Consider the following 25,508-nt stretch of genomic DNA (forward strand, 5'->3'; position numbering starts at 1 on the left):
CAACTTAATTTTCTTACAAATAGGTACTCAGTTGTTTCAGTATCATTTAGGGCAGTGGTCAGCAAACTCATTAGTCAACAAAGCGGCAAACCGCAGCGGCTCACAAGCCGCAGTTTGCCGGCCACTGATTTAGGGGAACAATTATCTTTTCTCCACTGATTTGAAATGTCACATTTGTCATGTGTTACTATCTTATAAATTATTTAATCTGTTTCTAGATTGTTTTGTTTTAATCCGCAACTTACCTACACTATCCTAACTTCCAGATTACACAAAGTACATGGACTTGAGAAAACTCAGGACACTTATTCTAATAAAAGGTTTTTATTTTAATCAAGCAAGGCCATAGTCAGTGATTTGGCAAAAATCTATTCAGGGTTTGTAATGTGTTTTGCAATCCACCTCTGTTACCAGCTTTGTTATACCCTCCTCAACAGTAGCACAATATTTGGCACATGCCAGAACACCAAGCAATTCTTTGTTGAATGTGTTAATATAATAGTGAGTTCAGTTTACTCAGATGAGAGTATGTAAGTTACCACTTAATTAGTGTCAACTTTCAGCTTATTGCAATAAATCCTAGAAAGGGGAAATAATAGCTTGCATTACTAAAGGAACACAACATCATCACTAAAGCTACTAAAATTGTATCTCTGCCCCCAAACAATGTTGCAATGCATTTGATGGGCCCCTCAGACTGCTGGCCACACCCGTCTCCTACTCTCCAAGATAGCTATTACATACCTTCCACTGCCTGCTCAAATCTCTAAAGCCCTCACACCTTCTCACAACACTGCCATGCCTCTGCCTTCCCTCCTATTAGATAATTAGAATTAATGCTCCTGTTAGGACAAACCTCCCCCACTTACTTACTTAAGGACTTTCTGTCACCTCTTTCCTCTCTTATAGATCATTCTCATCAGCACACACACACTGTAAATCTCTTCATCTTATTATTATTATTAGTCCTCACCCAAGTACATGCTTATTGATTTCTTTTTTAGATATAGGGGAAGAGAGAGAGAGAGAATGAAAGAGAGAGAGAAATGAGAGAGAAACATCCATCAGTTTCCTCCTGCCTGAGCTCCAGGGATGGAACCCACAACCTAGGTATGTGCCCTGATGGGAAACGAACCTGTGACCTTGTGGTGCAAAGAACAACACTCAACCAACTGAGCTACACTGGCCAGGGCTAAATCTCTTAAACTTGAAAGGAAACTTGTCATTAACGCCCATCCCTGTTCCCTTCTACAGCAAAATTCCTTGCAAAGAATGCCAGTACTAGCTGTTTCCTTCTTCTCTGTCTTTTACTCTTGAACCTGTTCCACTCAAGTTTTTGTAAGCTCTCTGAGACCATAGGTTTTTTTAATTCACTTTTTTATCCTCAAAATCTAGGACAGTGCCTATAACATAGCAGGTATGCAATTAATATTTGTTGAAGAAATGAGTAAACAAATAGATATGTAAATAGTTTGACTATGAATATGGCTTAATCATTCTAGTTCAAGACGATCTAAAAGGGAAAACTTGTTTAGAAGTATTACTCACTTTTCGTTGTTTTACAGAGTCCAATTTTATGAGCCAATATGAAGCCACTTTTGTTTTATGAAACTTCCAGTTATCAAGGATCTGTCATGGGGGAGAAACATTAAGAAATTTAATCTAGAATTTTCCTCAAAAGTAAAAAGTAAAAAAGTAAATAAATGGGTTGAAACTGGTTTTAGTACTGAATTTGTGAAATAAAAGCACTATAATATTACTTGCAATAAAGAATGTCTACTTTAATAAAAAGACATGTGCAAGGATTTCTAACATAAGGTTAAGAAGCCATCTGAATCCAAATTTTTTGCTTCTTGCTGTAAAAAGCACGCAGTCTCTAATAAGTGAAAGTAAAATGTCTTTAGGCATATAAGGTTTGTAAATTGTCCATTTTAATTTCAAAACCTGTATTTACCATATCACCCATAATAACAGAATATTGAATAATACATTAAAAGATAGCCTATATATAATCAGGGTTCTAGTATCCCTTTGTTTTGTTTTTGTCAAATCTGTAAAATTTCTGAATATATATTCTAGTAATATATACTGTAACAAACAGATTAAAATATTTTCTGCATATAGTGAACATATAGTAAATAATCTAATGATTAATAATCTAATGATCTAATTACTAGTTATTAATTATGTAAGCTCATATGTTTTTGGTAAAACAATCACAGTAGCCATAAATATTAGTTCTACTCTCTGATTATCTAATTTTTCTTCTACATGATTCAAAACAGTGGTATCTTACTAATATAGCTAAGAAAATAGAAGCAAAATGTCTGGTACAAAGTCATTGGCTATATTTAGAAAAGAACTTAATTAAATAATGTAACATATAAATAAAAGCATATCTAGAATAGTATCTTACAACTAATATCAATTTGTATTCCTTTTCCCTTGATGTAACAAATAGCAGCTCATTTGCTCAGATGCTATTTTTACTCTTTAAAAAATATATAACAAAATAATGCAAAATATTTGGGGGTTTTGGTTGCAACTATGTCATGATGACAAAATAGAAATAGTCATGATTTATTTTTAAACTAATGAAGTCATTTTTTATTATTTGTTTTGGTATTTGTTTCTAGATAGTTGGATTAGACAAAAGTAATGCTAAAAAGTGGAAAAAGGCCAAGTGCATAGCTGTGGTTTTTATCCTACAACTGGCCACTAGATGGTGTCCTCTCCACTGGAAAAAAAATAATATTAGGGAAACCAGAAAACCAAGTTCTATTACTGAGGAATTATCTATGAACAACAATTTGAAAAGAATGTTTGAATGAAGAGATAGAACTTTAAATTAAGAAATGTTCTTTCACCAAAATATTTAAATAACTGGGACCTTTCTAATTAAGAAAAATCATTGAGTGTAATGTGAATTTTAGGACTCTGCCATTTTAGAATCTTCCACTGGGTGGTGCAAATGTGTGTGTAACAAGAAAACAGCATAAGCCATTTCAAAATTTGACCAAAATCCTTCAGGGTGTCACATTCTTGATATTTTATGCCCAAGGCCCACTTTTTTTTTTATTACATATCAATTCGATATTAGATCTTTCTAAATCTTTATAGAAGCGGCTTTAACTTGATAGCTCTTTAATCATTAAGAGCAATAATTGAATAACATGAATCATTTTCACTTGATTGCATCATTAAAATGGGACAATGAACTAAAAGGTATTTTGCATTGCTAATTATAAAGGAAATCTCACTGCTCATGAATCATGATAATTCAAATAGCCACTGTATTTCTGCAGCTTGAGGAGTTTGAAGAGAACATCAGTTAAGCTTACTATGTCATTGAGAATGCCTCCATGGGTAAATAAATGTTAATATCCTAAGAAGAATAAAAGGAATGAGCTCCTTGGAATTTTATACATGTCAAATACTCACATCTTCTACCAGAAGTAGTGATTCTGCATCTGATTTCCCTGGAAAACGGATCTTCATGTCCTTGAGAACAAATAAGGTCTGACTTGTTAGATCCTCTTCTTGTTCTTTTGTTTTCGGTTGCCGCAAAGACTCACTCTTAAATTTGAAAGAATACAGATATTTGGAGGGGGTCTTATTTCATTGTGCCACTATAGTCTGAAAGATATTTCTAGGTAAAAACAATACACTTTTAATTGGAAAAATCAAAACAATAAAAAAGGCAGAAGAAAAAATTTTTACATTTATTCTTAGAATTAAATTCTTAGGATTAAGTGGATATGATTTCCCAATAATACTTTTTATACTTCCACACAGTTGCATTTTATTTAGCTCAAAATACTAAAATATAAATATGAATGGTTTAAAAAGACTTCCTGGTCAAAAGTTTCACTTACTACACATACCTTTGGCGATAAAGAAAAAAATCATTCATTGTTAACAAGTGAAACTCATTCACTTATATTTTCCAGACTCTTCCATTTAGAAAGATCATCCACAGTAAATAAACAAATTAAATAAATGTCTGGTTTTTGTGAATGTACTTGGCATTATCTATTTGAGCATCTACAAGTCTGATAGCCAAATAAATTCACTGACTTATTCAATACTGAACCTCTGGGACTCATGCTAAGGAGGGAATACTATATGTTAATTTAATATACAGAAAACATAAACAATGTTGTATTTCAGTATTCTAAGGATAATTTATCAATCGTTTATTTTTTAACCTATTAATCAATAGTCCCATTAAAAAATTTTTCCACACAACAAATTTCTCCAAATTTCCAAATATACTGCATAATACACTATAAAATCATATATTTCCTCAGATGATTTTCAACAAAATTATCAACTATATAAGCAAGTGGAAAATAAAATGCTATTCAGAGTGTTCATTCTAAAGTTCTGGGATATTCTGGTCTGCCTTGTAAGAGTTCATACTAAGTGATAAGCTAAAGAGATTAAGCAATCCAAACTCCAGGAGACTGTGAGTTGAATGATGGGGTTCAATCTATCCTCCTCCCAGCTTATCCCTTTGCCACCTAAATCTCAGTACAATGCTTCCTGTAATCTCAAAAGGAGCAAAGTAGACGACTTACCATCTGAAAGTTAGAGCTGGCATCATTACTATGAGGCAGATGCCTCATGTAGGAGGAAGCACGGTTTAAGGAATGTGACCGACATGAGGACGTTGTCCGGGATGCTGACATCATTTGTTGAGCAGAAAGAGGGCGGATGTCTGCACTACAAGGTGATTGAGAAGAGATGGACCGAGGGCAACTGAATGAACGCCTTATGGAACCTATCAATGATGGAGAAGAGGAATAATTAATAGAATTTCCCACCATATAAACTAATAATTAGACCACAGGGTAGCGGCATGGCGATAAATGTCAAAGCATCATTGTGAGAACACAAGTTTGGAGTTAATTCTTCAGTTTAAATGGTGAACTTGGTGCAGAACATGTGTCATGTATGTAGAATGGCTATCATAAGAATATTTAAATAGTACCCTTAATTTTCTGTTCTCAAAATATGACATAGAAGAACCAGAAGAAAGGTAAACTAACATTTATGGAAAGGAAAACTAACCTTCTATGAGCCAGGCATAGTGTTACATACACTTTTTTTTTAGTCCTCACAGAAACCCTCTGAAGCAGGAATCCCCATCACCCAGAGGCTCAGGAAAAGAACTTTCTCAAGGTCACACGACAAGAGAGTGTGCCAAGCTTAGGTTTAAATCCTGACCTGTCTAATGCCAGTGTCTCACTCTTCCTATGAGACCATGAAAACACTATCCTTTACCCTTGGATTAGATTGGTCAATCATTAGAATCTGTATGTAGGTTATAAGAAAATATTTTATGGTAAGATTTATAGGAAGGAATGGACAGGAGTCTAGAGAGTTACAGAATTTCGGGCCCATGAGAAAAAAACAACACACACACACAGAAGAAAAATATAAAGATTATCCTAATAGAATTTAAATATATAATTATTACATGAGTGATGTTAGACAATCTTCTTATTCACACTTTAGAAGAATTTTTTAAAAATAGATTAAATTCCCATAGCAATAGGTTATGAAGAAAAGTATATGGAACTAAAGGGTTGTAATCAGAACAAACAAGCAGGAAAACCATAGAATATCTTCCCCATTATACATTGGAAAAATTTAAAAGAGAGAATCCACTATTCCAGGTAAATTTGATTTCTGACACTGGAAAATAGAATATCACTCAATATTATCAATATTTATATCTTTTTTTAGTTCATATATTTTTATATACCTTCTGTGCTATACTATATTCTCTTTTCTTTAGGAATATATCAATCTTTATTGGTTAAATAAAACTCACATAAAGGCAGGTTGGATAGCCAAATATTTCTCTTCATTAGCTGTTGAAAAAATGTAAACCTTTTTAAAGGCAGTAGACATATAAACCTTATTTTAAGTGTGTATTTTAAACAATATTTTTAGTAGATATGAAGCCTAATACTCCTCATTTAGTTCAAAAGAGTAAAAAGAAGTACACTCATTCAAGCTATAAAAGATGTTTTCTAAAAAACTTTCACCACCTCCATTTCTTTAAACTAGTAACTTCCACTTAAATTTAAAAGTCACACCATTTTTGAAAGGACAGTGCTGCTAGAGAAGGCCTGTGTGGGGAACATACCCCAGATCAATCTTCTACTAAGCAAGTACCCAAAGCATGTGCTTCAACCTGCACCCAGGCCCTGCTCTCTTGTAAGGCTTCACATGGTAGTTTGTGTGGAGAGCACCTGGGAGAGCACCTGAGCAAAGGTCGTCAGCTGAATCCCTGCAGCAGTCAGCAAAGCCACTCCCTGGAAACATACCTTGCCAAAGGCGAGGAATGTTGTCAGTCCTGACCTTTAGCTCAGGCGCTAGGGGCAGATGCTATTATCTATCTAGGTTCACTCAGGCACCAGGGGCAGATGCTATTATCTGGGTTCATCCAGGCCTGACAATTACAGGAAGCCACAAGAATGAAGAATGCAGCTTAATCTTTAAGCATGATTTAACATAATTTCATTTTTCTTAAACTCTAGTAAAACTTCCTGGTATCGTGCTGTATACAATAAATGTGCTGCACTAGCTCTGAGTCACTGTCTCTCCATCTGAGAACACTGTTCCACCTGATCCCAACTTTACTTGTATAATGTCTCTGTGTCTTTCTTTTCCTTAATCTCCCATCGCCCCTACTCAGGTCTTGTTCTCTCTAGCCATGCAGGTCGCAGCAGAGGTTTGGACATGTGTAATATGTGTAATCTGACCATAGATGTAGAAGGAAACTATCTTTTCTCTTGAATGGCCAAAGATTCCCATTTTTCCCATGCACACACTGAAAATTCAGACACAGTAACTAAGTAGCTAGATATGCCAAAGACATTTAGGTTGGTTAACAAAAAAATGGTTGTAATTTAAATAAACAAATTATGTGAAAAATATTTAATATAGTTTTGTATATGACTAACTTATATAAACCCAAAATATATTTTTCAAAACTCTAACAAGTTTGAGTTTCCTAAGTTAACCATCTACAACAGAAGGTGTTACAAATAATCTGAACTTTGTCCTTGTTCATCATCATTACTTTGGACAGAAAACTCAAGAAGGGTCTGTGGCTATATTACTTAGTGTAAGAGAGAATATTAAACAAAGAGAAACCCTTATTGCAATTTCTAATGACTATAAAAATAAAATCTAATACTTAGTTAAAAGATTTGTAATTGAATTAAATTAATTTTAAAAGGAGAATTCACACTTAAAAATATTTTAGTGCATTATTTGTCCAATATCGATTTATTAACCTATTGGTCTAAGAACAAAGAACAGTCTCAAAGCTATGAGAACCTGAATAATTTTTCTTAATCCTACCCTTTTCTCTGCTAATTCATTGCTATGAGGGATGCACACCTTAGCCAATAGGGGTTAAAAATGGGTGAAATCTGGGCAAAACAAGGCCAGCTTCCGAGAGAAACAGGGTCATACATAGAGACATACTGAAAGTACTTAAGAGAGCTTTAAGAAAAAAAGGAAGAAACTGATAAAATAGCTATAAACTCTGGAACAGGTGCTCAATAAACATATCTTAAATGAGTAAATAAATTAAAAAAATGCAATGGAACATAATACAACATTATTTCCCTTCCAAACACATAAACCTTCAAAGACAGGAACATTAGCAGGTATCTTTATGAAATAATTTAGAAGCAAATGAAAGACCATTAAGATCTTCATCTATTAGTTATGCATTCCTCATGCATTTTGCCATAAGTGTTGAAGGCAAAATTCTATTATCAGGGAAGCAAACATATTAAACCATTGCTGGCAATGAACAAAGGCTCATATTGTGTTTATTGCATGATCGAAGCAGTCCTTTTAATGGAGTCCTGGGATAATGAAGGTCAAGGCAAACAAAGAAGTGAGAAACAAGAGATAAGAATAAGTCCTGCATTGCAGGCAGTGTCAGGAAGGGATAGCTAAGGGATCCGGGGCAAAGAGGGATGCCACACTGGACATTTGGGGATGAAAGAATTATGGACCCAATAGTGGACATTAGGGATCAAAGAAGCAATAAAAGACAGGAGAATGAAAGAGAAAATGTAAAAAGAAATAAAGGAAGAAAGAAAAATAAAACTAAAAAGGAAGGAGACAGAGAAGCTGGTTGTTCACTCGCCCAATACACCAAAAGCCCCAACTTTAGCGCTTACCCATGATGAAAATGAGAGGAAACAAAAGTATTTCACAATTGTGTGGCTCACAGATACATTCAACTCAAATACCTAGAGAGATACATATTTTAAAAAGTAGGCAAGGATATGCAACAAAATGGGTGGCCGAGAGGTAGAGAAAGCAGGAAAGGGCATGAAAGAATATATTGGCTTAAGAGAGAAGGCAATCAGCAGATCAGTCACACATCACATTTTATAAATCCATGCAGAAGTCTAGGGCTTAACAAAAACTATGAAATATAGAAGAATGGACTATAGTGATTCTTAGGTCAACTCTTTCATCTTCTACTTGCAGACCCTGAATGGGATTGTGGGATGCACCCACGTCTGGTTAGGGAAGGACGTGGGATAGAATTCAGGTCTCCTCACACAGGACAAGCATTAATTTAGCCCAAGATCCTTTTATTGAGTTTTGTAATTCAGTTCCATAATTCTTCAGATAATAACTAAATTAGAAGAAATTAACTTACTGGATGGTTGGAATATTTTGTAGTGGTTGGACTGTTTAAGATTATAAGTAACTTGCTTTTCTCTTCTTTTATTTTGGTACTCTTCATTTTCATCTGATTCTGAAGAGCTGTCACTACTATCATAACTGCTATCACTACTACAGTACTTCTGTCTTCTCATCACCTCTGTACTCTCAGGCATGGAACAGAGAGGCTAAAATACAGAAAAAGGTGTTATTGTCAGAATGTTTCTTAAGAAGGCACATTAACATGATTAATTACTATTTTCAATTTCCCACTATGCATGTTGTTTCTCACTGACACCTGAAAATCCTCCAAAGTGCTATTGCTACAGTGCTGCTATTAGCCTCCAATGCAATTCACTCATTTTCCTGTGTCTGCCAAATATTCTTTCTTAAATAACATAGTTCAGTCATAATGAGGAAAATGTTTTTTCTCCATGATTTTTAAAAAGGACAAGGTTATCACAAACAGAAAATAAAATAAATTATTTGAGATAAAATTATAAAAATTAGAAACATAATCAAATTTTCTTCATTCCATACAGAGAGGTTACCCATTACTCACCAAGACACAGGGATGTACCTCTGTTGTATCATTAATGTTCAGTCACTCAATCAAAGTGTGTGTATGTGTTTGTGGATATGTGTGCACATGCTTGTGAGAAAGAGAGGAGGAGGAGAGAGGAAGGACAAGAGGGGCAGAGAGACAAAAAGAAAAAGAAAGCAGAGGCCAGGTAAACCACAGGAAGTAAAGATAAAACACTATACATCGACAAAAGTCACATCTTAAAACAGAAGCCAATGAACCAATTCACTCAGATAATGTGCAAAAAGGACTAAGGTATTTCTCACATATCTAACTTGCTATGAACATTTTTACAAATAAAAAATTGTAGTTAATTGTCCACTTTCCAAATTGGTTATGAACAACTTGGGTCCTTTCTCAGAAGATTCCAAACTATGACCCAAAGGGTCTGGCCATAATGGGACAACATTGCTTTTCACTGCCCGTGCTACATTTAAGGAAAACAACAGTGATATAATGTAAATCAATACGTCATAAATTTTTTAGAGGACTGGTGCCATGCATAAGGGTAAAACTGTAAAGATTCAAAATGCCGGACTACTGTGTTCCAACATCTCTATTAGAATCACTTGTCTTCAAACCTCCCCATCAATGTGTTTCCAATGCAGCTGGAAGAATGAGATCAGGGAAGTAGGACAGCTTTACTTCACAAAGAGTACGCACCAACAAGGTCAAGACAGTTCTGGAACTTAGTCATGTGAAGAGACTATTTATCACACATACCATATGCCTCTTATTCCTGCTGGGAAAAGTTCCCATAGTTGTATATAAGTTTTTTGTTCTCTGTTCAATCAAAACAGATGTTTTGATGTTAGCATACAAAATAATGAAATCCTTGGCTACCATGGGATTTCACTGGAATTAGGCATATCCTCACAGGTAACAGTGTGAAATGAAAGGTACAGAAAGGAAGAGCATTAAGTAAAGTGCTTGGAATCCACAGTAAGCCAGAGCATGATCTTAAAGTTGCTGGCTTTGCAAAGGATGAAAATTAACCAGAGGAAAGTAATTTAATATATGACAGTACCAACTTGTGTTTAAAAGTATGTTCTCCTTTTAATAGTCTAATATTTACTGACATAGCAATGTTCATCGTGATATGCATAAAAACCAGTAATTTACCAGTAATACAATCATCAAATAACTTGACAGCCTTGGGGAGCAAGAATCTGGAGGAAGGGCGTTTCTTTGGAAGTCTAGCTGACCCAGAAGAAACAGTGGCACAATCAGGCTCCCTGATGGTGCCTTCCTTCATGGAGGCAAACAGATTTCAGGTTTTTTAAGGAAGCTTGACTACATAGTGAGCTATTCGACCTTTTAAAGAATCACAAGAGGAAACTACAACCTGTGTCATATGTGCCTTTTGACCAATACACTGTTCAAGCAATAACTAATAAGACGTCATAGTGGCATAAACGCTAAACAATGCCTTAACTGCAAAATGGAATTATTTGTAAACTGGCATTGAGTTATCACATAAACCACACTACTTACTTTTATGTCCAATTTTATTTGTAAGTGGGTCATAAATGAATTGCAATAATTAACATACAAAGCTCAGAAACTTCCCAATGTTTTCCAAAGTGAAGCAATGACTCATTAAGGTATTCACTTTTACAGATACGCTAAAATATATTTGTTCCAAAGGCATTGGCAATGCCATCTCCCACAATTCCTCAATAGAGAGGATATAATTAAGAAGAGCAGCGCCTGACATCCAAGTCCTCTGGTCTCCACCATATCCGTATCTTTCACCAGGTTCATCATGTACCATTGTACTCTCCAAGAATCTTCCACTGGCATCATACCAAATTCTTCATGTTTCTCTAACAAGCTAGACAGTGTCACAACTCCATGTCATTGCCTTTAATGTTCCTTTTAACCCAAATGTCCTTCACCCATCTTAAATGTTTACAGCATTACTCGTTTATAAAGACCCAGTTCAAATGGCTTTTATGAAGCCATATACACAAGTCTACCAATCCCTTTCTTCTCTCTCTGTAACACTTTCCACTCGCTTTATTACAGTATTTGCCACTATCTGGTTTTTGGTTCACCTATCTGCTCATTCTGCCAATGAGGTCCTTGCAGACACATTCAACAAATTTAACTAATATCGGGGTTTTAAAAATATTTTTATTGATTTTTAGTGAGAGGAAGAGGGAGAGAGAAACAATGATTTGAGCTCAGAACATGATCAGCTGCCTCCTGCATGCCCCCTACTGGAGATTGAGCTGCAACTCGGGCATGTGCCCTGACCAGGAATCAAACTCCAGCATGTGCTCTGTCAGGGAATCATACGGGCAACCTTTTGGTGCACTGGACAATGCCCAACCAACTGAGCTACACCAGCCAGGGCCTAACTAATAGTGTTTGAGAACCTACCAAGTTCCAGATGCTGTGCTTGATGTGAGAGATGCAAAGATAAAAATATACTTCCTACCCTCAAGGATCTTACAACCTTTTATTAAGGCAAAGATGCAAGTAATTATTTGGCACAACTGCTCTACAGAAGCATTATTTGTGATACAGCAGGAGGAGGGGAAGGAAGAGCTAAGTCTAATTCGGGGATTGAAGAGGATTCCACAAAGGTAGCACCAATTCAGCTGGATTACGAAGGGGGGGACTCTAATCAGTCAAGCACAGAGGCATAGAAAAAGCATGAAAGGACAACAGAGAAAGATGTGTGTAAGGACATAGCTTAGTATTGCTGAAACATAAAGTAATAAGAGCACAACGAAAAAGTTCGCAAGACTTAACAAATTCATCTTTTCCCTACTCTATTAGCAAGAACTTTTTGACTTATAACCAAAGACCACATTGATGTCATCACCACAGAGCAGATAAAGGTAAAGCAAACACCTGCTCATTTTTGCATGAATGACTGCTTTCTCTTTATCCTAGAAGCTGCCTATTTTAACTAACACAATTTCAATGTTGTTAGGTCAGCAAAATATGGGGCTCATGATAAGGTTTTCTAGAGTCATGATTTGCCTTATCTATATCACTATACTTCTCTGGTAATTATATGTCTAGAGAAATGAGGAAAAATTAATACTGAATGTAAAATAAGGCTACTAGTTCTAGGTCCCTCTTGGTCCTGACTCATCAGGCTTTCACTAGTATTACAAAAAGAATCCAAAAAAAACGTGAGGAAAACTAACCAAACAAAAAAATAGAACTTCTATGTGTGAGATAACCAGCTCTCTCTGTACTGCACACATGGTCCATGCAGTTCCATGAAAGTGGCATCAGTCATTACTACAGTGATAAATACAAAGGGGAAACAACTGTACTTAGTAGTCGTATCTGCTTTGATACTAGGAAAGATAGAGGTACTGTACCTTTGGTCCTCGAGGCCTGCAAGTTTTGCCCATCAACTTTTCATCATCAATTTCACATTGTTCCAGAAGATCCAAAATATCTTCCTCCTTAAAAAGATGTTTAATTAAAACTACGATCACCAATGGACTCTAGAATTTTTCAAAATTCATTAATCTCCATAAAACAGTGTACAATACAATTCCTAACACTATTTAATGAAGACTACTCAGATCAAATGAGTAATAAAGGGTCATGAAAAACTCTTTAAAAAATGTTGCTCACTAAAATCTGACAATATAAATAATACATTGCTGAAAATCTATTATATATTACTAGAGGCCCAATGCATGAAATTTGTGCAAGGGTAGGCCTTCACAGCCCTGGCTGCCTCTCAGCCCCAGCCCCCGCCGGGGCCCTTGCCTGGTGCTGCCGCATCTGTTGCACACACCCCCCATCCCAGTTCCCCGGTTCCGTGGATCCCCCCCCCCATCGATTGCCCTGCAGAGGGTGGCCCAGGCCTCCCTCTGTGGGGCAATCGTGGGGTGATGGCGGGGGTCCCCTGACCAATCGCACAGCACCTGCCTTGGCTGGGCTGGCGCCAGTGCATGTCATCCGGATGGTCGTTCTGCTGTTTGGTCATTCAGTCGATTTGCATATTATGCTTTTATTATTATAGATTATAAACAAGTGTATCTTTATGTTTTAGTACACTGTTAATATCTGACTACAATAACAAATTAGCCTATTAGACACTTTAAAATTTCTAAAAATCACTCTAATTTTCCAGGCCACAATTTTATCAATCATTTCTATATTGATTATTGCAAAATAATATTACAATTTCAGACAGAATACTGGCCTAGTAGTTAATAATCTAATGTTAGTATTTGTTCAATGGGCACAATTTAATGAAATTTTCAAAACTTCAATGATTCAACAACAGTATCTTTAGAACTTTATAAAATGTTTTCATCCTATAGGCTTAATACCTTCTCTTATCCTCTTCTAAAATCATTTTGAAGTCAAAGGGAAAAGTTATAAAAACATAACACCCAAGTGAATAGTGAGCAAAACAGAGCAATGGGAGCATAATAGCTATATTGAAAGAATAATCGACACTTCTTTGAACTATTTATTCAACCTACAAAAATATCACATCTTTACTTATATGATTTATATTTCAGTGCCTCTTAAAAAAAGGTTTTTGAAGAAACTAGAAATCTCACTGTGGAATGGAAATTTATAAGTTACTCTTCATACCAATCAAAGAAAGTTGAGCTATTAAAATACCAAAACATTCTTGCTATACAGTTTGATTAAATAATAATCATACAATGAATTCCAAAGCTCAAGATAGTTAAAATGAAATGCATGGAGTTCTACCTCTGTTTAGGAGAAAGAATGTAAATAGGCAATACTTTCATCATAACAGCTGGAGAAAGACAGATAAACTAAATAATCATATTTTTAAGACTTTGGAAAGCTGTGGATTAAAAAGTAGTATAAAGGAACTAAATACCGGAGAGGGAAAAGTTCTTCCTAGGTGGGAAGAGATGAATGACCACTTTGTACATTGGGGTAATTTGTCATATCTGGACACAGATCAACAAAGATCAGGCCCAGAATAGGCAGAGAGATTCTGCTATGATGAAAAAAAAACTCAGAGGAATTTCCTATGGTCATGTGGGCTAGTGTAACATCTGGAAGAACCCCACAGAACTGGCTCTCTCCACCTGCTGAGTATGAAGTGATATAGGAGAATGGAGGCAAGGATGGAAAGCCAGGAATACTTACCTGTAATCTTACAGTTCTTAGACACCAATAGAGAATGAGGCCTGTAATAAACACTGAATAGATGTCACCTTCAAGGCACTTGAAACTATAACTATTCAATCCAGCCTGGACCCAGTTCAACCTTTCTTATTTTATTTTATTTTATTTTATTTTATTTTATTTTATTTTATTTGTTTATTTCAGATAGGAAGAGAGAGGGAGAGATAGAAACATCAATGGATGAGAGAGGATCACTGATCAGCTGCCTCCTGCACACCTCCTACTAGGATCGAGCCCGCAACCCAGGCATGTTCCCTTGACCGGAATCGAACCAGGGACCCTTCAGTCCATAGGCCGATGCTCTATCCACTGAGCCAAACTGACTAGGGCAACCTTTTTTATTTTAATTAAAACATATTTGACATATAACATTGTATAAAGTTAGGGTTTACAACATATTGATTTGATACATTTATATATTGTAATATTGCCATTGTAGCAATAGTTAACTCCTCTATCAAGTTCCATAATTATCTTTTTTGTGTGTGGTTAGAATAATTAAGATCTAATCTCTTAGCAAGTTTAGCTATTATAATATAATTGTCTATATTCACTTTTCTCCCAACCCACCACCCAGCCTGTGGTAACCACAATTTTACTGTTTTTAATTGGCTTTTTAAAATTTTCACATATAAGTGATATCATACAGTGTTTGTCTTTCTCTGTCTGACTTATCTCACTTAGCATAATGTCCACCCAGGTTGCCTCAAATGGCAGGATTTCCTTCTTCTCATCACAGAATAATAGTTCATTGTAGTCTACACCACATCATCTATATCCATTCATCCATTGATAGGCACTTAGGTTGTTTTCCATAGTAGCTGAACCAATTTACACTCCCACCATGAGTGTGCAAGGATTTCCTTTTTCTCACATCCTTCCAATACTTGTTAACTCTGTCTTTTTTTATAATGGCCATTCGAACAGGTGTAAAGTGATATATCGTTGTAGTTTTTATTTGTATTTCCTTGATGATTAGTGATGTGGAGCATCTTTCATATCTCTGTTGGCCATTTGGATGTCGTCATTGGAAAAATGTCTATTGGGTTCTTCTGTCCATTTTTTAATAAGATGGGTTTTTTGTTATTGAGTTATATGAATTCTTTATATATTTGACTAATAACTCCTTATTCTAGATATATAGGTTGCAAAAATATTCTCTCATTCTGTAGGTTGCATCTTTTGTTTACTTGTTTCTTTTGCTGTATGGAAGCTTTTAATTTTTATGTAGTACCACTTACTGACTTTTGCTTTCCTTTAACTTTTCTTGGGCTCGAAGTAATTACCCCCTCACTCTAACACTCTGTACTAAGAAATATTTGCTTTCTTTTGGAGAAAATAATATCAGTTCAGCTTTATGATTCTTTTATAAGCATCTATCAAACAAAAATTATAGGACATCTAAAATAACAATAAAAAATGTGACCTATAATCAAAAGTAATGGATATCAATAAAATCGGGTCAGTAAATAATCCAAATATTGAAATTAACAAAGATTTTTCAAAAATTATTATATACATGTTACAGGAAACAATGAAAAGGAGAACAAAATGAAGGATGCAAAATTTTACCACAGAAATGAAATTTTAAAATACCAATTAGATATTCTTGAGTTGACTAATATAATCTAAAATTAAGAAGTGATTGGATAGACTCAACGGCAGTCTACACACAGCAAATATATGTCAGTGAAAATTATCCAAACTGAAACACAGAGAAAAAGAGAGAAAAAAGTAAAAGAGAATGGGGCATCAAAGATAAATGGGATGCTGTACAATGATCTAACATATGTGAAACTAGAGTCCCGTAAAAGAGACAATATACAAAATACAGTAGAAATATCTGATGAAATAATGAAAGAAAATTTAAATGTATAGAAATTAAGCAACAAACTAGTAAATAACCAAAATAAAATTCAGAAAACTATTTAAAATGGCAGTTAATAAAACCAAAGAAAGACATTAACACCCATCTTCAAGAAGCTGACAAAACCACAAGCAGGGTAAATACAAAGGAACTCACATATAGACACATCAAAGACAAAATGCTGAAAAATAAAAGAAAAAGCAGTTAAGACAAAAGACATACTCAGGAAAAACAAACAAAAAATAATGGCTGAATTCTGAATAGAAACCAGCAGACAAAGAAATGACATCTTTAAAAGTGCTGAAAGAAAATAAAAAGCCTGCCAAGATAAAATTCTATGCTCAGTTAAACTATCTTATGTAATAAAAGGGTAATATGCAAATTGACCAAACGGCAGAACGACCAGTCGGTGGGGGGGGGGGGCCAGGGCTAGCGAGCAGGTGGCACCAGGCCATTCAAGGCAGGTGCCAGCAGGCAGAGGGAGGGGACAGCGATCAGGGGGTGGTGGGACTGGTGAGCAGGTGGCGCCAGGCCAGCCAAGGCAGGTGCCACCAAGCAGGGGGAAGGGATGGTGATCAGGGGGCAAGGAAAATAGCAATATTAAAATATTTCTTCTAATTAATTCACTTTCAATTAATGCACTGGGCCACTAGTTTAAAATAAAGATAAAGTAAAAGACAATTTCAGTTAAAAAAAAAAAAACTGAGTGCTCACTTTGGCAGCACATATACTAAAATTGGAACGATACAGAGCAGATTACCATGGCCCCTGTGCAAGGATGACAAGCAAATTCGTGAAGCATTCCATATTTTTAAATGGAAATGAAAAAAAAGCTGGTGTAGCAATACTTATATCTGACAACATAGACCTCAAAGTAAATGCCATAACAAGAGATAAGGAAGGCCACTTCATAATACTAAAGGATCGATACAACAAGAGGATATAACCCTGATAAACATATATGCACCCAACACAGGAGCACCCAAATACATAAACAAAACTCCTGGAAGATATCAAGGGAGAGATCGACAACAATACAATCATAGTAGGGGACTTTAAATACACCACTGACATCACTGGATAAATCCTCTAGACAAAAAAATCAGCAAAGACACAGCAATCCTAAATGACTCACTAGATCAGATGGACTTAACTGACATCTTCAGAACATTTCATCCCCAAAGCCACAGAATATACGTTCTTCTCAAGTGCACATGGAAGATTTTTAAAAATAGACCACATTTTGGGTCACAAGCAAAGTCTCCCCAAATTCAAGAAGATTGAAATCATATCAAGCATCTTCTCAGACCACAATGCCATAAATTTGGAAATAAACTACAATAAAAACAATCCAAAAATCTCAAACACTTGGAAGCTGAATAGCATGCTATTAAATAATAACTGGGTTACCAATGAGATCAAAGAAGAAATTAAAAGCATCCTGGAAACTAATGACAACAAAAACACAACAATCCAAAATCTATGGGACACAGCGAAAGCAGTCCTGAGAGGGAAGTTTATAGCACTACAAGCCTACCTCAAAAAACAAGAAAAAATGGTAGTAAATCATCTAACTCTACAACGCAAAGAAATTAGAAAGAGAGCAACAAGAAAAGCCCAGAGTGAGCAGAAGGAAGGAGATAATAAAGATCAGAGGAGAAATAAATGACATAGAGACAAAAAAAAACAATACAAAAGATCAATGAAACCAAGAGCTGGTTCTTTGAAAGGATAAACAAGGTTGATGAACCTCTAGCCAGGCTCACCAAGAAGCAAAGAGAGACAACTCAAATAAAAAAATCAGAAATGAGAGAGGCAAAATAACAACAGACCCCAAAGAAATACAAAGGATTGTTAAAAAATACTATGAACAACTCTACTCCAACAAACTAGAAAACCTAAAGGAAATGGACATATTCCTAGAAAAATACAACCTTCCAAAACTCAATCAGGAAGATTCTAATAATTTCAATAGGCCGATAACTATGGAAGAAATTGAAGCAGTCACCAAAAAGCTCCCAGCAAACAAAAGCCCGGGGCCAGATGGTTTCACAGAGGAGTTATACCAAACATTCAAGGAAGAACTAAAACCTATCCTCCTCAGACTATTCCAAAACATTCAAGAGGAAGGAACACTTCCAAGCTCATTCTATGAAGCCAGCATCACCCTAATACCAAAACCAGATAAAGACAACACAATGAAAGAGAATTATAGGCCAATATCCCTCATGGACATAGATGCCAAAATCCTCAACAAAATGCTAGGAAATTGGATCCAGCAATACATCAGAAAGATGATACACCATGACCAAGTAGGATTTATCCCAGGGATGCAAGGATGGTACAATATCCGCAAATCAATAAACGTGATACATCACATAAACATTGAAAGATAAAAATCACATTATCATATCAATTGATGCAGAAAAAGCATTTGACAAAATCCAACACCCCCTCTTGATCAAAACACTCAGCAAGGTGGGAATAGAAGGATCATACCTCAACATAATAAAAGCCATATATGAAAAACCCACAGCCAACATCATACTCAATGGACAAAACTAAAACCATTTCCCCTAAGAACAGGAACAAGACAGGGATGCCCACTCTCACCACTCCTGTTCAACATAGTACTGGAAAGTACTAGCCATTGCGATCAGACAAGAGGAAGAAATAAAAGGCATCCAAATTGGGAAAGAAGAAGTAAAACTGTCCTTATTTGCAGATGACATGATATTGTACATAGAAAACCCTAAAGACTCCATCAAAAAATTATTAGACTTAATAAATGAATTTGGCAATGTAGCAGGATACAAAATTAAAGCCAAGAAATCTATGGCATTTCTTTACACCAATAGTGAACTTATAGAAAGAGAGAGTAAAAAAGCAATCCCATTTACTATCGCACCAAAAAAATTAAGATTCCTAGGAATAAACTTAACTAAGGAGGTAAAAGACCTACATGCGAAAAACTACAGGACACTGAAAAAAGAGATAGAGGAAGACGTAAACAGATGGAAGAACATACCATGTTCATGGATTGGTAGAATCAACATCATCAAAATGTCCATACTACCCAAAGCAATCTACAGATTCAATGCACTCCCCATTAAAATACCAACGGCATATTTCACAGACCTACAAACAAACTTTCCAAAAATTTATCTGGAATAAAAGAAGACCCCGAATAGCTGCAGCAATCCTGAGAAAGAAGAATAAAGTAGGTGGGAATCTCAATACCAGATATCAAGCTGTATTACAAAGCCACTGTTCTTAAAATAGCCTGGTACTGGCACAAGAACAGACATATAGACCAATGGAATAGAATAGAGATTCCAGATATTGACCCAAACCACTATGCACAATTAATATTTGACAAAGAAGGCATGAACATAAAATGGAGTCAAGACAGTCTCTTCAATAAATGGTGTTGGGAAAATTGGACAGATACATGCAAAAAAATGAAACTAAACCACCAACTCACACCATACATAAAAATAAACTCAAAATGGATAAAGGACTTAAACATAAGACGGGAAACCATAAAAATACTAGAGGAATCCACAGGCAGAAAAATCTCAGACATATGCCGAAGAAACTTCTTCACTGATACTGCTCCTAGGGAATGGAAACTAAAGAGAAAATAAACAAATGGGACTACATCAAAATAAAAAGCTTTTTCACAGCAAAAGAAACCATCAACAAAACAACAAGAAAGCCCACACTGCATGCGAGAACATATTTGCCAATGTCATCACCGATAAGGGTTTTAATCTCCAACATTTACAGGGAACTCATACAACTTAACAAAAGGAAGATAAACCATCAATCAAAAAATGGACAACGGACCTAAATAGACACTTTTCGAAGGAGGACAGAAGTAAGGTTAAGAGACATATGAAAACATGCTCAAAGTTACTAATTATCTCAGAGATGCAAATCAAAACAACAATGCAGTATCATCTCACACCCGTCAGAATGGCTATCATCAACAAATCAACAAACGACAAGTGTTGGCGAGGATGCAGAGAAAAAGGAACCCTCGTGCACTGCTGGTGGGAATGCAGAGTGGTGCAGCCACTGTGGAGAACAGTATGGAGTTTCCTCAAAAAACTGAAAATGGAACTCCCATTTGACCCAGTAATCCCACTCCTAGGAATATATCCTAAGAAACTAGAAACACGAATCAGAAAGGATATATGCACCCCTATGTTCATAGCAGCACAATTTACAATAGCTAAGATTTGGAAACAGCCTAGGTGCCCATCAGCAGATGACTGGATCAGAAAACTATGGTACATCTACACAATGGAATACTATGCTGCCATAAAAAAGAAGGAACTCTTACCATTTATAGCAACCTAGATGGAATTGGAGAACATTATGCTAATTGAAATAAGCTAGTCAATGAAAGAAAAATACCACATGATCTCACTCATTTGTGGATAATAAAAAACATTATAAACTGATGAACAAAAAGATAGATACAGAGGCAGTAAAGCATCAAACAGACTGTCAAATTACAGCGGGAAGGTTAGGGAGAGGTGGGGGAAATAAGATATCAACCGAAGGACTTACATGCATGCATATAAGAATAACCAACGGATGCAAAACATTGGGGGGTGAGGGCATATAGGGGAGTGGGGTGGGGGGGGCAATGGTAAGATATATACACATATAATACCTTAATTAAAAAAATTTAAAAAAAGAAATAATTTTATGTTCAGGTCTTGATCTTAATTCCTATCATGATAAAAGTTGTTTACATTAAATGAATATGTATGTTTTCTAAAGTTAATGCTTTTCCTAGACATACCCAGAGGCCTATTTTGATATAATTTGAGAAAAAAATAATTCTTTACTACTTTTCTAAGCATTTAAATCTTTATACCATATTTGGTGCATTGATGTATAAAATTTAGGCTAACAATACAATTCTTTTTTTTTTTTTTTTTTTTTTTTTTTTTACAGCAAGAGTTTTTTGTTTTTTTTTAATATATTTTATTGATTTTTTACAGAGAGGAAGAGAGAGGGACAGAAAGTCAGAAACATCGATGAGAGAGAGACATCGATCAGCTGCCTCCTGCACGCCCCCCACTGGGGATGTGCCCGCAACCCAGGTACATGCCCTTGACCGGAATCGAACCTGGGACCCTTCAGTCCGCAGGCCAACGCTCTATCCACTGAGCCAAACCAGTTAGGGCACAATACAATTCTTACACGATAAAAAAAAGAATATGAAATACTAGAGAAAGTTTCTTCAAACTAGGAGAAATGATCATGTCAGAAGCATGAAATGAAGACCACAAGAAAGGATAAATATGAAGTGCTATTTAGAAAACTATTAAAGACCAGTTAGAGCTTAGAAAATAATAACTAGATATTTTAAAGACTGTAACATATGTGAAAGTAATATATGTGATAACAGCACAAAGTCTAGAGAGAGGCACCAAATAAAATTAAACTGTTAGGGTTCTTGTGAAGTGATAAAATACTTTTTATGATTTAAGGATGTATTTTGTAATTTCTTTTCAAAACCCCATATTATCCTGCAAATAAAACTAAAAGCCAATAGTGAAGATAAAATAATGTAATTTAAAAATTGACTTTTCCAAGAATAAAGAAAAGAAGCAAAAAAGGAATAATAAATGGTATAAATAGAAAAAAAGAGCAAAAGGCAGACATAAACCCAACTATACCAGTAATTTTGTAAAATGATTTAAAGACATATAGTCAGACTAGATTTAAAAAGTATGACCTAACTTCATGCTATTTACCAGAGGTATTGTAAATATTGTTACTTTTTTTTTTTAATATATTTTATTGGTATTTTTACAGAGAGGAAGGGAGAGGGATAGAGAGCTAGAAACATCGATGAGAGAGAAACATCGATCAGCTGCCTCCTGCACACCTCCCACCGGGGATGTGCCCGCAACCAAAGTACATGCCCTTGACCGGAATTGAACCCGGGACCCCTCAGTCCACAGGCCGACGCTCTATCCACTGAGCCAAACCGGTTTCGGCAATATTGTTACTTTTAATGTGAGTTAAAAGTAAGTGGATGGATAGAAAAGACATGCCATTTAAACAGTAACCACAAGAAAACACTATTAATCACGTAAAGTAAAATTAAGACAAAGAATGTTGCCCAAAAGTAAGAGAAACACTGCATAATGATAAAATAGGAAAGGTGAATTAGGAAGACACCTTCATAACTTCAAAGTATCTGAAACAAAAATTGACAGAACTAAATCCACAAATCTCTCTCAGCAACTGCTACACCAAGTAGGCCAAAAAGTATATAAAAGGATATAGACTATTTAAACAACACTAACAGCCAAATTTACTTAAATTACATCTATAAATCTCTACAACCAACATGTGCAGTATACACGTTACCAACTAGACTTGGTACATTTGCTAAAATAAGCACTATATTGAGACATAAAGCAAGTCTCAATTCATTTTACAAGACTGAAATGCTTTTCTAACACCAATCAACTATACCAGAAATCCCTAAAAAAATAAAAGTACAAAATTTTAATGTATGGAAATTAATCAACAAACTTCTAAATAACCAAAATAAAAATCAGAATTTAATAAAAATACAATATATAAAAACTGCTAAGTATAAGGGCAATATATAAAAATAATCAGATATTTACATTCAGGCAACAAACCCAAAAGTGAAAAAAAAAAAAATGAAAAACTATTTATTGGCAACAGTAGCAAAAAACCAAATACTTAATAAATTTAATGAAAGATGTGCAAGAACTATATAGCAAAAACTACAAACAGAGCTGAGTAATAAAAGACTGAAATAAATGGAGAGATATGCCATATTAATGAATCAGAGACTCAGTATTAATTCGTTAGAAATTGTTTTACAGTTTCCTCACAGTCCCAATTAAAATCCCAGCAACCTTTTAAAAATATTCTCAAGATAATTCTAAAATTTATATGAAAATGTAAAAGGACCTAGAAAGCCCAAAACAGTTTGAAAAAGAACAAACTGAGGGCAGGCACTACCTAATCCCAACACTTACTAAAAGAAACAATAGTAAAAAAAAAAAAAAAAAAAAAAAAAAAAAAAAAAGTGTAAAATTTGCATAAGAATAGGCTCACAGGCCCAGGGAACAGGGCAAATAAAGTGGTGACATTTAAACTAGATTTTGAGGAACAGATATAGGGAATTAAGGTTTGAAGCCTATTTATTAAGTGTCAAGTACTTTAATAGACTATTTTAGTTAAGCTCAATTTTATTTTCATAACTAACCTGACAATTAGTTTTAATACTACTATTTTGGTGCCAAGGAAACTACTGATCAAATAGTTTAGCCTAAGGTCATAAAATTAACATATGGGGAAACTAGAATTTGAATCTAGGTGTATCTGTACCCCTAGGTTTTCTACTAGAAAAAATAGGGATAGAGGATCAGTGTAATGAGAAGGAATAGATTCTTTATCCACAGGAGAGAGAAATAACATTATAGAACAGGTAAAGAAAAATGAAGAAAGGTCTCCCACTGGGTTAAAAAAAAAAAAAAAAAAGGGCCTGGCTAGCTTGGCTCAGTGGTTGAACATTGACCTATGAACCAAGAGGTCACAGTTCGATTCCTGGTCAGGACACATCTCCAGGTTTCAGGCTCAATCCCAGTGTGGGGTATGCAAGAGGCAGCCAATCGATGATTCTCTCTCATCATTGATGTTTCCATCTCTCTCTCCCCCTCCTTCCTCTCTGAAATCAATACAAATATATTAAAAAATAAAAACAAAAATGCCACAGAACATAATTCTAATGGTAAAGCATTTGCATACATAAAAAAGAGGGAAATTTGAAGGAAAATAACACTTGGGGTATACAATGTTCCTTCTGCTTCTATCTCTTAGGTCTAGCCATCTTGAAAGTGGCTTTGAAACTTTCTGTTGTGGAATCTGAGTGAAAAGATCATATTTATCATGATTTTTGAATCACTCAATATAACAGTGTATCCAAGATAGGGGGTATATATCACCGTAGGGATATGTCAAGTAATATAAAGTCCGAACAGTATTAATAGGTCCACTATAAAGTTATTTGCCCAATGGAACATTAGTACGTGTGATGCAAGCAGAGGCTTGATAGCACTTGCACACGGGGCCTGTCTTTAAATTCTCCCTTTTGGAACCTCAGGTTACCACAGGGAGAGATCTGGCTACCCTGCTAAGAGACCATGCAGAGAGAAAGAGATACCCAGTCAGCTCCCCAGATGTTCCGGCTCTCTCACCTGAGGCTCTCGACATGTCAGTGAAGCCATCTTGCATGTCCTTTCAGATAAATGCAGTGAATCATACTTTATTCACTTCAAGTAAGACAAGCAGAAAGAACTACTCAAGTGAGCCCAGCCAAGTGTACAGAATAATGAGCAAATAAATGAAATGGTTTATTATGCTGCAATAGATAACTGATAGACCGTCAGGTAAAGAGATTACTATGTGGGGAGTGGGGGAATGTTTGGGGGTATGCATGTGTTTTTATTACTTCTCATATATCAGGTCCAGGCAGTATCAGGGGAAAATACTGAACAATGTTAGTTCGGATACAAATAATGAGAACATTACAAACCACTTGGTAAATACAATGGATTTTTTAATTCAGTTATATATACACATTTGTTATAACACGTGTTTATTACAATAGATCAGTATTGCAACATATAATATCAACACTCTCTACTGCATAATTTGTCCTGCTAGACAACTTCTTATTTTTGAAACCACCTGGTTGGTTATGGAATGTTACCAACTGTGAAAATGGAAGCAAGCGCATCTTCAACGTAAAATGTTTCTATATGTGGGACTGAGGTAGGTTGTTTTTAAAAGCATATTATTTGGCATAATTCTTTTTTCTCTTTATAAACACGTATCCCTTTACCTTCATCCTTTTCAAAGGATTGTTCAGCTCACGCTGGAATGAAGCTGCTCTTCCTGAAAGAAAGGTCTGAAAGGCAGCAGCCAACAAATTTTCATACTTTTCAAGTAGAGTTTTATCTTCAGGAGGATAAATTCGTCTACAATAAAATCAGATAAACCAACGTGCTTAAAAGAAACTATTAACAGACTGACAACTGTCAGAGGGGAGGGGAGTTGGGTAGCTGGGTGAAAGGGATTAGCAAAAAAAAATATATATATATACATAATGCATACACA

The 25,508-nt window shown here is 35.4% G+C and overlaps 1 protein-coding gene across 3 annotated transcripts in view; it reads right to left on the reverse strand.

Annotated features, from left to right (window-relative positions):
- TTLL7 (tubulin tyrosine ligase like 7) overlaps positions 1-25,508 on the reverse strand; it is a 145,026-nt gene that overhangs the window by 33,324 nt on the left and 86,194 nt on the right. For all 3 annotated transcript variants that reach the window (XM_080656222.1, XM_080656223.1, XM_080656224.1), the window contains 6 exons: positions 25,234-25,369; positions 12,640-12,726; positions 8,708-8,900; positions 4,581-4,783; positions 3,442-3,576; positions 1,549-1,629 (listed from right to left, as the gene is read on the reverse strand). In XM_080656222.1, the coding sequence (XP_080512348.1) occupies positions 1,549-1,629; positions 3,442-3,576; positions 4,581-4,783; positions 8,708-8,900; positions 12,640-12,726; positions 25,234-25,369 (835 nt within the window). The remainder of the gene's footprint in view (positions 1-1,548; positions 1,630-3,441; positions 3,577-4,580; positions 4,784-8,707; positions 8,901-12,639; positions 12,727-25,233; positions 25,370-25,508) is intronic.

Source organism: Plecotus auritus (assembly GCF_963455305.1).
Source record: "Plecotus auritus genome assembly, chromosome: 2".
Taxonomy (NCBI): Eukaryota; Metazoa; Chordata; class Mammalia; order Chiroptera; family Vespertilionidae; genus Plecotus; species Plecotus auritus.